Below are 13,517 nucleotides of genomic sequence, written 5' to 3'. Positions count from 1 at the left end.
GTCACTCCCAGTTCCCCTTATAATAATACATTCTTGTTTTTAACTTGCAGCAAGTCCTGGTTTATACAGTAAAACTATGATTCCCATTTATGATCCTGTCAATGGAACACCAGTCTCTTCTACTATTACTTGGTTCAGTGACAGCCCTCTGACCGCACCGAACTGCAGCATCCTCGCCTTCAGCCATCCCAACTGTTCTCCGGAAACACTGGCTGAAATGTATCAGCCTCGGACCTTAGCTGACAAAGCCAAACTTAATGCAGGGTAAGGATGCTTCTCTTTGGCGTGTAAGCTCGCTTAGCTGAATTGACACTAATCCAGCCTTTTCAGAAATGAAACACACAATTTGAAAACCTAACTCTTGTATTTAGTTGCATGGTATCTTTAAAAGGGGTCCTTTGATCTAGCTCTTGTCTCATAAATGCTTCTTTGACTCTTTTCTACTTTTTGCCTTTATGCCACTTATTTTGTTTTAAGTGATCAGCAGCGTAACATAAAAAGACTCTAGACTACATTTTTCTTTCAGACCACTGCAAATCCACTGAAGTGTGTAAGATCGCATTGGTGTAATTGAGAGGAGAATTTGGCCCTCTATCTAGTATGGTGGCTTCTCCTTAAATAAAGCGCTGAGGGCATGTGTGATGGCCGCCATCTTCATTGACACAGTGGGGATTGAACTGGGGACCTCCAGAGCTAAAAGCATGACCTGCTACAGTTTGAGCTAAAGAGCCAAACTCAAGAGCTTGGACTTTAACAGAAAAACTGGAAATTTTTCAATCAGCCCTACTGTAGACTTATATTTTCTGCTCTGGAGGACCCAGTTTCAATCCTTAGTGTATTGACCAAGATGGCAGTTGCCGTATAAGTGAAGGCTGTAACAGACCCACATCCTCTGTAGATCCTGCGTCGATCCTGCTCCTCTGCGTGATGCCTAGACTTCAGCCATAATTGAAGACCTGGCAGAGGAATCACTGAGCCTGCGAGCACTTTCCACAAAGGAAAACTGCATTTTTTGTATTTATTTTTTTTAGCTTTTTGTCACCTAAGCGGCTCCACCCCCTCCTCTCAATCATTGCAAATCAGTAATTCCTCCCAGGAATGCACCTTGACTAAACAATGCACTACTGCAGGCCACAGACAAATTCTACTCAATAAGATTTACAAAAATGACTGTGTTGTGCTCCCTCTGCTGGCTCTTCATCCCCAACAAAGACGACTCCTAGGTCTTTGCTGACATATGATGATATTGGTGCATGCTTTGGCATGAGATGACCACCAAAGTGCTCTTGTTAGATGGGGCCTATCAGGATTTGTAATTCCACAAGCTGACCTACTGCACACTGACAGTGATCCTGTCTTTTAGCCTTTACTTTGTCATTTAGACATTGAGGGAGCTGGTCAGCAAAGCACTTATGAGTAGCCCCATTGACTTCTGTGCTTAAAGTTCATACTTCAAGGCTTAAATAACATCTTGCTAGTAGGGGTCAGGAGGAAACTTCTCTGGGGGGGCAGGTTACCCCATAACTGCCTACTGCAGGGTTTTTTAAACCTTCTTCTGAAGCAACTGGTCCTAGTTACTGTTGAAAAAGAACATAGTGGATTGGGTGGATGTGGGGTCTGACCCCTTTGAGCAGTGGGTTGGACTAGATGACTTCCTGAGGTCCCTTTCAACCCTGATATTCTGTGACCCAGCCTGGTAGTTCTTGTGTTCCTTTGTTTAAATACTTTAGACACCCATGCAAAAATACAGTGTGCTTCAGTTATGTGAATTTGCCTGTGCTTGTAGGAGCCAAAACTATTCGTTCATTAGAGTTACTCTGTAGCTTTGTATCTGACATTGTTTGTTTTCCTGGCACAACTGAATTTATTTTTTGTTTTTTCTCCAGCTGGCTGGATTCATCACGATCGCTTATGGAACAAAGCGTCCAGGAGGACGATCAGCTTCTCTTACGCTTTAAGTACTACACTTTCTTTGATCTGAATCCAAAGGTAAGAGTCTCTTAACTCTTGGTTTCTGTCGTTTCTCTTTGTTTGCCCAGATTTCGTGTTCAGGAGCTGCAGCACAAGCCTCTTGTGATTCCTAGCTAAAGCGCAATAAAGGGTTGCTCAGAAGTCTCATATTCAGTGAATTCTGCTCCTTGCGGATCTTTCAGCTAAGAGTTCGCCCTCTTCGCTGAGTATTTGATACCCAAGTGGCTGTTGGAAAACCCAATGGAAAGGCTCCCACTGGGAGTTGGGTTGGGTCCAGAGAGGCCAGAAGAATGGGAGAGAGGCCAGAGCTGTGTCCCCAGGATTGTCTCCTTTCAAATACATTCCTGATATCTGTTGGGGTTGTTGTTGGGGGTCCTGTTTCCTCCTCCCTTCCTGACTGCATGCCAGAGAGGTTTTGCATCCCCTGGGCTGTTCCTCTCTGTTCACCGCTTTCCAGATCTCCAGAGCTGAGACCTGCCCCCCAACCTCCCTCCCGGGAGTCACTAAAGATTCCAGCCCCCAGGCAGCCACCCATCAAGGACACTGAACTCAACCAGGATCCATGCAGTGCTCTGTGAGCAGGGAGTGTAGCCCCAACTGGGCTCCGGGCCCTTAAGGTGGCACTGCCAAGATATGGCTCAGAGATTTTCTTAACTATAAGGGCCTGGTCCAAAGACCACCAGAAGAAGTGGTCAGGCTTTCAAAAGAGCTTGTTTATTTCCTGCATTTCTCTCAACGTGGGCAACAAGAATAATCGGGGTAACATTTGCAAAAGTACTTAGGAGCCTAAATCTCATTTTCAAAAGTCACTTTTGGGTCAGATTTTTAAAGGTATGCAGGTGCAAACGCCCATTGAAATGCCACTGGGAACCTCAGTCTCATTGCCTTTTAATGGGCCTTAGACTCTCAAGTGCCTAGGTCGGTTTTGAAACTGGCACTTAGGCTCCTAAAGTTACTTGAGTGCTTTGGTAAGTTTGCGCCTTAGTTCTTTGCATCTGCACTGATAGTGAGTTACACAAGATTACAGGAAGTAGAGTTCTGCTTTTGTTTTATTTTTAACAACATCAATTAATTAGGGCCAGATCCTTAGCTGGTGTAAATCAGGAAAGTTACATTGTAAATTGTAGCTGTGCCAGATCTCCTCCAGTCAAGGAGTTCCTACATGAACTAATGCAGCATTTTGTCTCTCTGCCTCCAGTATGATGCGGTGCGAATAAACCAGCTATATGAACAAGCCCGGTGGGCCATCCTATTAGAAGAAATCGATTGCACGGAGGAAGAAATGTTGATCTTCGCTGCATTACAGGCATGTACTTGATCCTAGTTGAAAAACCGGTTTTCTCAAGGGGTAAACACAAGCTAGGGCAGGAACATAATGGAGAGAGCACGAGCTAATTCCTCGACTTGAGCAGTTGTTTGCAGTTGTGTTTAGAGTTCTTCCAGAGATTGATTGTTGGATTCTGTAAAGTGTTTCATGCTCAGGTTAAAACAATGTCCATTATTTACATGCAACACATATGCCTTATGTAACCATTTATTAACCGTTTCTAAAGCAACTATAACCACATTAAATCAGAGCTATTTATTTTCCATTTCAGAAAGCATTTCTTCTTCAGTATTAACTGCCTACAGGGTAGCCTTTTAATAATGGCTTCTTTGGAAGGAGGTTTTAGACAAAGTTGCTTTATTTACTACCTGTCAAAATCCCACTTTACCCCCAAGGGTTTCTACAATGCAGTTATATTTTGGCAATATAAAAATCTGCAGCACACTGAAAACTGAAAATGTGGGGACAGTGTCAAGTACATTTGAGATTAACCTGACAATAAATAGCACAAGGAATAGTGTTGTGGTGATATAACACTACAGGGTTCTGGTTCAAGACTGGACTACTGCCACACAAATAATAGTTGATGATAAAACCCCTTCATTTTAAAATGGAGTTTCCATGGAATTCAAAGTTTGCCACCTCTGAGTGCCACAGAATCCTGCAGTCTTGCTGCAGAATTTAGATCCAGTTTGCCCCAGAGTATGGATTGAAGGCTGGAGTTATGGATTTGTAGGTTGCAAAGCCAGAAGGGACTGCTGTGATCATCTGATCTGACCTCCTGTATAACGCAGGTGTCACAGGGTGTTCTACTTGCTGCTGGAGCGCCTCCTTCTGGCTGCATCTGGGGATTAGTTCTGCCAGTCCAACATCCCTCCAGCTTTTGCTCACTGCATCACGCTCCTTGTCTTGCTCTTTTGGGATTCAACCAATCCCGCTTTGTAGCTTGCCCCTCCAGCCAGGTCACGCTAGTCCTCCCCTTCCAGGGTATCAAAGTCTCTCAGGACCCAATGTCCCAGGCAGTCCTTCCTCTGAGAGCTCCGTAATGGTGCCGCTGCTCAGTGGCTGGTAGGGGAACCCAGGCCCGCCCTCTCCATGGGTTCCAGCCTAGAGACCCTACAACAAGCAGTCAAGGTCTGCACAGTCCCAAACCTCACTGCTGTATCCCTGGCTACTTCCTACCTTACCGTCTCTCCCCTTGAGAGTGACTGCAGTTCCTCTCTCTGCAGCCCCCTGCTTTCTTTCTTTTCTTTCCCTTTGTTATGGCGTAGCAGAGTTGACTGAATAGTCACAACCTGCCACCAACTATAATTCCTCAATACTTAGCGGGTTTTAGCCTCTTGCTCTGCCCGATGCCTTTTTAATAATACCCCATTTCCCAATTCTTTTACTAAATCACATAATGTAATTTTTTTTGCCTTAAGATGTTTGACTTTCTCAAAAGCTGTTCCGTTTCTTTATTAAAGCCCTGACATACCCATCAAAGATGATGGATTGTTTCTTCCACCTTCGAGTGAACATAGTCCATCTTTGTGACTTTTTATTCAAAAAAGATTTGTTTAAGCCACAATGGTCAAATTGCATTCTTAATAAAAGCATTTCTGTCATCCTAGCCAGGCCCTGACGTATATTGTAATCCTGAACTCTAGGGCACAATTCAAAAAATCTTCTGCCTCTTTTTCTCATTAATCCAATTTTTTTGCCATTCGTCTTTTCCATTTTTCTGTACTACGTTTCCCCAAGTGTATTTCTATGTCAATCCTTCTATTTCTTTTAGCTGCTTTGTCTGCCATTTCATTCAGTGTTATGCACTGGGGTCCGAGCTAATGCTACACGTATCCCCATCTGTATTAACTCTGTTATTAGAAATATCTTAATTGATTAAATCATTTCTATGTACTGAGATGCCCTTTTTTATTGCCATAAGGCCTGAGATTGAATCCGAAAAAAATTACCACTGCTGCTGGCATACATCCCAGATCTAATTTATTGCTACTAGTTCAGCTGTTATGACAGCAGTGGCGGATTATTGCACGGGGCCCATGCCCAGGGGCTCTGGCCAATTTGGGGCTACCAGAAAAATCTCCCCCCACCAAGGCCATGAGGCTGGAGGAGCTCTCACTCCCTGTTGTGGCACGGAGTTTCTCCGGTCTCGGGGTCGCAGCGGCAGTGGGGGAGGTGGAAGGAGCAGAATGGGTTGGGGCCATGGGTGGAATGGGGCGGGGCCTCGGGGGGGAAAGGGTGGAATGGGGTGGGGCCAAGGGTGGAACAGGGGTGGGACTGCGGCGGAAGGGGTGGGGCAGATCACGGTTCCAATGCCGGGGGCCCCCCCACTTGCTCCAGCCCAGAGCCCCAGCAGACCTTAATCCACCTCTGCATGACAGCCAAACAGTAGGATATTCTTTTAGATGTACTGATGCCCAATTTTGGATATGCCGTCGCTACTCTTCCTGTTTGTTTTTCTTTTTTGGACATCTCTGCGTGTATTTAACAAAACCGACTCCACTTTTCATCTACATACTAGTATACTGCATTTTTTAATACCCACTGCCTCTTATTTTTTTTTTTTATCCTTAAATTTATAAAATAAATATAAATCCATTTTTGGACATGTGACTTTCCATCCATAACTCATTTTCCCATGACTGAAAGTTTTGATTTCATTCAGCTTTTCCTTGCCTTTCAATTCCTGCATCCACGCTGCATCTCGAACGGCATGTGGCATTCTAACATGGTAGGCTATAGTTTGCCTATCACATTCCCAACGGCCCTCATAAATTTGTTGAGCACTTTCATCGTGGCAGTTCCCATTAACTTTGGCCCAGAAAGTTAGGTCCAGTAGTTTTGTTCACAGCGTAGCTCCAAGTGAAATGCCAGTTATCTGTAGTGCACCTAGAGGTGTTGTTCTAAATGTGCCACACACCATTTGTAGTGCCTGGGCTTGCGTTAAATCTAATTTTTTTAAGATTTGATTTTGGTGCTGACCCAAAAGCTTGTCAGCCATGGTCCATAACTGGTGTGATTAAGGCTCTGTATACCATCAGCAGTGTTTTCTTATCCACCCCCAGTTAGTCTCAAGGAGCCTTGGACCCAGTTTCATCCTTCCTGTATATTTATCTTTAACATTGTTTGGATGATCTTTCCAAAGTAATTTAGTATCAAATATTACCCCTAAGAATTTGAACCTTTTAACTATATATGTTCTCCCTACAGATACTGTTTACATTCCTTTTTCTAAAGAACAATCCTTTGGTTTTAGCAACAGAGAACTTGAAACCCCCATGTATTTCCCCAGCCAGAGGTCTCTCAACACTTTGTTGTGTCGCTTTTGTGCCACCTTAATAGTCCTGCTCCTCGTCCACAGAGCAGGGTGAATAGAGTGACACCTACCCCAGCACTTCCTTGTTTTGGGAGATCATAATATTAAATAAGGTCAGGCTGATAACACTTCCCTGTGGCGTACCATTAATATTCTACATATCCGACATAACTTTCCCAACTCTGACCTGCATGGTCCTTCGACTCAAAAATAAAGACCCGTGAACCTCATACTATTTTGTATTACAGTTTCGAATTGTGCCATGTGATCAGTGGTGCAATCTTCCTTTTGTAAAGTGCTCTGCGTCTTCTTTATAATGCCACTGTTTTCCAAATAGGCATCCAATCTTCCATTCAGCATTCTCTCCATAATTTTACCCAGACTGGATATGAGAGCTCCTGCCAATGTGGCTACTGCCTTTCACGGAGGCAGGAATGATTAAGCCAATGGGAGCGTTCTCTTTTGTCGGCTTAGAGCATCTTCACCAGAAGTGCTACGGTGGCACAGCTGTAGAGTAGACATAACCTTTGTCTGAATTCCATTCCTTCTCCTAATTTGCCTGTATATTTCGGATGTCTTGGGATCTTAGTTTATCCACCCACAGTACTTACTCCAACTCTTTCTTTGATTTTGTTTTTTATAATTCTTTGTGCTATTGCCTTACTTCTTTTATACTTCATTAGCTCTTCACTAGTCATTGTATTTTTTTTTATAGGATTTGTTCCTTTCTTTAACTGCCATTTTGCATTTCTCATTCCACTAGGGAAGTGATTTTTATTTTTATTTTTTAGGTTTGGGGGTATTTAAATATCCTAGGTATGGTTACAGTAGCTGCTGCTATTAATCCCTTTGTTACATTATTACTGAAATTCTCTGTCATCACTCACCCAATGATTATTCACAAATTACTTGTAAATAGCTCCCAGTTACCCACCTGGAATTTTAAGAGAGATAACTTTCCATTGTCTTCCACCTTACTTTGCCCTTGAAAAGTAATAAGTATATCGAAATGATCACTTCCCATTCCTTCTTCCATATATACTTCTCAGTTGCATTTACTTGCAATACCTGTTGTTATAATTCCCTGATCTAATTAGGAAAGACTATTATCTGCTGCATTAAATCTAGTTGGGATGCCATTGTTTAAAACTACTAGATTGTTTTCATCAATGAACTTTTCTAAGCATGCATCATGTTTACCAGTTGTCTTACTTCCTCACAATTTATTATGACAATTTAGGTCACTGCATATAACATATGGTCTTGGCATTCTTCACTATCTCTTGTAGCTCTGAACTTCCTAATTTGCCACCCGTTACAAATATTATAAATCCTTAAAGAAATATTACTCTTCTGCTTTGGGATCTCAACAGTATTGTATTGTAGGCTTGCTTCTTCATTCTCTACTGCAATGCAGTTTAATCTTTCCCTTTTGAAAGTACAGAACACTTCCTCCTCTTCCTAGTTTTTGGTCTTGCCTAACAGCAATATACCCTGGAATTTTAAAGGCAAGCTTTTCAACCAACCATGTTTCCTGGGTACGTATGACATCTGGTTTAGCTTTCATTTCCAGGATATTTTCTTTTAGTTCTTGACCATGTGCTATCAGGCTGTGTGCATTGAGATCCGCATACTAGTCATATTTCACCATTCACTTCATTCAAAATTGCACGAATGTGGTCTATTGACAAGTTGCTAATATACAAGTATTTCTCATTGCCCTTGTGATAATTTTCATTTTTTCTGACTTTTTTCCCCCCAGTTTGTGATATACAGTTCATCACTTCTATCACTAAATGCAATAAACCTTTCTTTTTTCATTACTGGTAGATCATCACCTATTCCTTATGTGGTGTTTATCATATTCTTTATAGAACAAGGCTATGTCTGCAGTTCCCCTTTTTCTGTGCCGATTGTCTCTCTTTCTTCTCCACCTGATGCTTTGAAAGTCTCCTTACAGTTTTCACATGTTATTGACAGTTTTTGTCTTTTGCATCTCTTTAGCTTGCCGCAATACACCCTCTATATGCCAGTCTGTGGTTACCACCACAGTTACTACATTTGACCTCTGTTTCTTCTCTACAATTTTCATAGGAATGCTTTCCCCCACATTTACCACATCTTGTTTTCCCTTTACAAACAGCCACTATGTGCTCATACCGTTGGCTGTTGTAACACCTGAAGAGAGGGGGGTTATATGGCTTAGTTCTCAATATCTGAAACCCTAGTGTTACTTTCCCAGGTAGAGTCACTCCCTTGAATGTAATCAGTACAGCTGTGGATGGCTTGCTTTCTTCTCGTTTACTCATTAGTCACTTCCTTACTAATACTTTATCTTCTCCTATGCTTTTGGTTGTCTCATCATTGGTCAGCTCTAATCGCACTCCGTCTAATACCCCCTTTATTTCAGTCAAATACTTGGGTAGTTGGCAACTTATTTTCACTTTCCCCAGCATTTTAGTTTTTAGCAGTTTATCAGCTTGCTCTTTGTTTTTACATTCAACTAGAAGACCATCTCGCAGCTTCCTAACTCTTACAATATCCCCTACACTTTTGTTTTAATCCAAGCAGCTACTTTCACAGGGTTAACATCATCTAAGCCTGTTTCTTTGGCTAGGAATCTTACCAATAGAACACTTTGGTTTATTTCCTTCCTCAGCTTTGCTTTTTTGCTGATATCATCTGCTTCTGTTCTTTTCTTTTCTTTCCCCTACTTTGCCCTGACCTGCACTACAACGACAAACAACTATCAGTACCACTACATCGCTCAGGGGGAAATCTATACCCCTGGTGTAGGTAGTGTCTTCACTAACTGCTGCAGCTCTGTAAGTGTAGACGAGCCCTGTGTATCCATTCTCCCTCTCTAATAGATTCTTCTTCAGTTTCTAGAGTGACTTCATTTGGGGTCAGGGAATCCTCCATTGCCCCGGCCCCTTCTGCTCTTAGCTATGGGCTTTATATAGGCTCCCCTGTTCCTGTCCAGTGGAGCCTCCCCCTTTAATTAGTCCTCCTTGCTCCCTGGGTCCTCCTCCAGGTGTAGCCTAGGTGGGCAATTGGGCCTCGCTTACCCCCTGCAGGCCTTGTGTGGGGGTGGCTACCCCATCACAACCGGCCATAGAACTTCCCCAGCATAATTCCTGTTTGAACCAGAACATCTTTTAGAAAAGCTTGCTGGGCCAGGGTGAGAGTGTTAGTCACGGGGGGCACCCTGACAAAATGTAGAATTATCCAAGAGTGGAATGTCACCGTTGGCAATCGCCATACAAGCTCTTTGGCAATAATTGTATTCGAAATCCTATTGTATCTACCCCACTGTTTACAGCCAATGGAAATTCCATCCTAATTCCTCACTTTGGAGGCCCACACTAGGTGGACCCTGCCCTAGAAAATTGATTGCACTCTTTTCAGAGTCTTTGCCTACAGGTAGCCAGTGATATTTGCAGTCCATTTAGAAATAAACTAGGCCTTTCAATCCAACTCTCTCTATTTTATTACAGTATCACTTAAGCAAGTTATCGTTAGCATCAGAGGCACAAGACTTCACAAATGAATCTGAAGTTGATGAAGTGGAAGCTGCGCTTTCCAATCTGGAAGTGACGCTGGAAGGTGGAAAAATGGATAACATTTTGGTATGTCATTTGGGGTCCCGAGCTTGCTCCCACTGAAGTCACTGAATCAAATACCTTGGCTTTATATCCTGAGAACTCTAGTAAAAAAGCAGGACCTGAAGGGTGTGACAGCCCTTTAGGAAGTGTGTTGTAATAAAATTTATCCTTGATTATCCTTAGGAGGACATTACAGACATACCGAAACTTGCAGATAATCTCAGGCTCTTTAGGTGAGTAAACACAAAAAGATTAAACAAAAAACAAAGCTATGCATGTGAAGATTCCTTCAGTTTTGTTGCCTTTTAATGCTGTCCAAGTGATCTTTAAGAATGGTTTTGAGGAGAGCAGTGAAGATATCTGATAAGTGTTTTATAACAAATTACAGAACTGGCACTTTGGCATAATGTCCTTTTTTGCTGCTGCTGCTTCTTCTTCCCCCCCCCCCCTCCCCTCCCCCCCCCCCCCCGCCATCCCCCCCCGATCTTCATCTGGTATAAATCCATTGCAGTCAAGGGAGCTAAACAGATTTACATCTACTGAAGAGCTGGCCCATTATACATAACAGTTCACTGAAAATTCTCCATCAAAACTTTTTTTGACAAAAAAAATTGCTTTTTTTCCCTAAATCAAATATTTCACAAATTTTGTTTTTTCCAATTTTTCTGTTTTTTCTTTTTTTTCCCCCCAATGTGAAACCAATTTTTTATTTTTTGCCTCCAAAAATGTATAACTTAAGGGGAAAAGTCCTCCTCAAAATCTTGCATTTCTTTCTAATATTTTTAACAGTAAATACTGAAATATTACAGCTGGTTAGAAAGATTAACACAAACAGGGGGCCAGATTTAAATGATTTCAAACGGAGTTATACCAGTTTGAAATTGGAGTAATGCTGTGGTGAATCAGGTCTCTAATATCTAGCCTTCAAAGGGTTAGATTTTTATTGGTAAAGGTCAATTTCACCATACACCCACAAACCGATGAAAAATTATTTCTATTGATAATAAAGTTTGCAGATAGGCAAAGTAAGAAAAATGCTACTTGAGAAGTTATTAGAGTTTGAATTAAGGCTATTTACTTTGTATATTTTGACATATGATGTGGACAACTTGTGTTAATGATTCTAAAACTTAAACTTTTTTAATCTCAACATCTATTGTCATTAAATAATTGTCTGACCTTCCCATCATCTGAACCTCTGTAGGTTCCCACAACTGTGAAAATTTAAGTTGATTAAAGGTGGGGGAAAAAAGCTTTAAAATAATAATTTTAAATTGAATTCTGCCAAGCCTAATAACATGTAACCTGCACAAGAAACCGTCCAAAAAGTACAATTCCATCATCACATTACAAATGATCATGAGTAGGATGTTGTACTGAATTACATCACAGCGACTGCAACGTTTGTAATATTTGTTGTTTCAAAACGGGCCCAGTTTTTAGAGAAACAAAGCCTTCTATTGTGGGATTATTTATGTTTCATTCTCTGGACAAATCATATTGCACTGACCTCACTTGCTAAATGGCTCAAATAAACCTGCAATGTATAGCTGTCATATTTGCATATGAAAGTTGCCCGGTCATTTCCAGTAAAGAAATCAGTTCAACAGTCATGACGCTTTCAAGGTGTGTTAAGATGAAAGCAAACTCAACCCTTTTAAGTGCTATCAGTTCCGTAGTTTTAGTAATGGATTGTTTGTTTCTCCCTTCCCCCTCCACCTTCCCAACAAGGCGGTTATCTTCAGACAGCATTCAGTGGTTATTTTTAACCATTAAGAATGTTATAAATCACACAGTAAACCAAAGGCATTTCAAAGGATATATGAAAATCAGATTAGATGTAAAACATTCCTATAAAAGGCTAGTAGTGTTTTGTTACTAATACTTGCTTTGTTGCACTGCTAAATACACAGTTTTGCAAACCTGAACATGTTTGCACTGACAGATGCATTCACATGCATCATGTTGAATCACAGTGTGTGTCATTGCAACATATTGGGAAAACAATATTTGCATTTGCATATGGGTGATAATATTGGGTAGTTGGCTCACATCTGGACTATATTTTTTATTTTAAATGAGTAATAAGTAAGGCTGGTTGAAAATTTTCTGTCCAAACTTCTTTTTTGGAAAATTGGGTTTTTGACTAAACAAAAGTTTTCACAGCTGGTGTCCGCTTTCCTCTGAAATGTTTGTTGGTTTTGTTTTTGTGGTTTGGGGTTTTTTTCCCCATCAGAAAAATGAAAACCAAATATTGTCCATTGCCAAAAAGTTTTTTAGATAAAAAGTCAAAATTTTCTAGATGGAAAAATTCTCATTTCCCAATCAGCTCCAGTACTAAATGGACAGTAGTGTTCTGTAATTCTTAAAGATCAATAATGACTTTTTAGAGTTTGTACATGAAGGGTTTCACCTCTCAAGTCAACAGTATTTTAAGTAGATTATGTTTTTAACTTAAAATAGTGATTGTCTCTTCAAACCTATTAGGTTTGATCCTCCTCTTGCTAGTGTCTTATCAGTGGAGTTAATACTGATTTAGACCAGTATAAACAAGACGAGAATCACACTGAGTTGTGGATAGTCCTGGAGAAAATGTTACTCAATTAATTAAACAATTGCAACTCCTCCCTAAGGTAGATGCATTTAAACTGGTTTAAGAGGTTTAGCTTGCATTGGTAAAGTACTGAATTAAATGAAACTGATTAAAGCCAGAGTCAAACCGGTTTAAGTGTGTCAATGAGGGATTTACAGCAGTTTTACTAGATGAATTTAAAATTATTATTTATTATTATAGTGCCTAGGAGCCCTAGTTAAGGACCAGGACCCCATTGTGCTAGGTGCTGTTCAAACACTGAACAACAAGACAGCCCCTGCCCCAGAGATTGTACAATCGAAGTGTAGATTAATTTAGTCAAACTGATGCAATTTTTGTAATAAAAACAAGGCCTCGGAAACCACAGTGGAGCATCGGAATTAATGTATACATTGTATTAGCAGTAGTGTATTTATCAGACAAAACCTCATTTAGCCTTTTTAGAAGAGATTGATACTGATTATTAATGTAAAACTTAAAGATGGACCGTAATCAATATTCTGGGTATAAACATCCCTGGACTTCAGGGTAACTTGGAGTTTGTTCTGGACAATGGGGATTGAGCCTTCTCTCACTTACACAGGTTACACAAATCATGAGTAACTCCTCTCAAGTCAGTAAATGAATGACCTCGGTGGAGCTACGCTGGATCTATACTGGTGTATCTGAGAGCAGTCTATGGCCCAGCGATTTGTAGGTTGT

At 41.1% G+C, this 13,517-nt stretch overlaps 1 protein-coding gene across 3 annotated transcripts in view; it reads left to right on the top strand.

Moving 5' to 3' along the window:
* FERMT1 (fermitin family member 1) overlaps positions 1–13,517 on the top strand; it is a 35,362-nt gene that overhangs the window by 10,354 nt on the left and 11,491 nt on the right. For all 3 annotated transcript variants that reach the window (XM_034764100.1, XM_034764098.1, XM_034764099.1), the window contains exons 5-9: positions 51–264; positions 1,887–1,989; positions 3,170–3,277; positions 10,115–10,246; positions 10,406–10,455. In XM_034764100.1, coding sequence (XP_034619991.1) covers positions 51–264; positions 1,887–1,989; positions 3,170–3,277; positions 10,115–10,246; positions 10,406–10,455 — 607 coding nt within the window. The remainder of the gene's footprint in view (positions 1–50; positions 265–1,886; positions 1,990–3,169; positions 3,278–10,114; positions 10,247–10,405; positions 10,456–13,517) is intronic.

This window comes from Trachemys scripta, chromosome 3 (assembly GCF_013100865.1).
Source record: "Trachemys scripta elegans isolate TJP31775 chromosome 3, CAS_Tse_1.0, whole genome shotgun sequence".
NCBI classification, from domain to species: Eukaryota; Metazoa; Chordata; order Testudines; family Emydidae; genus Trachemys; species Trachemys scripta.
The sequence above is the reverse complement of the archived record's forward strand: the minus strand, read 5'-3'. Positions and strand labels throughout refer to the sequence as shown.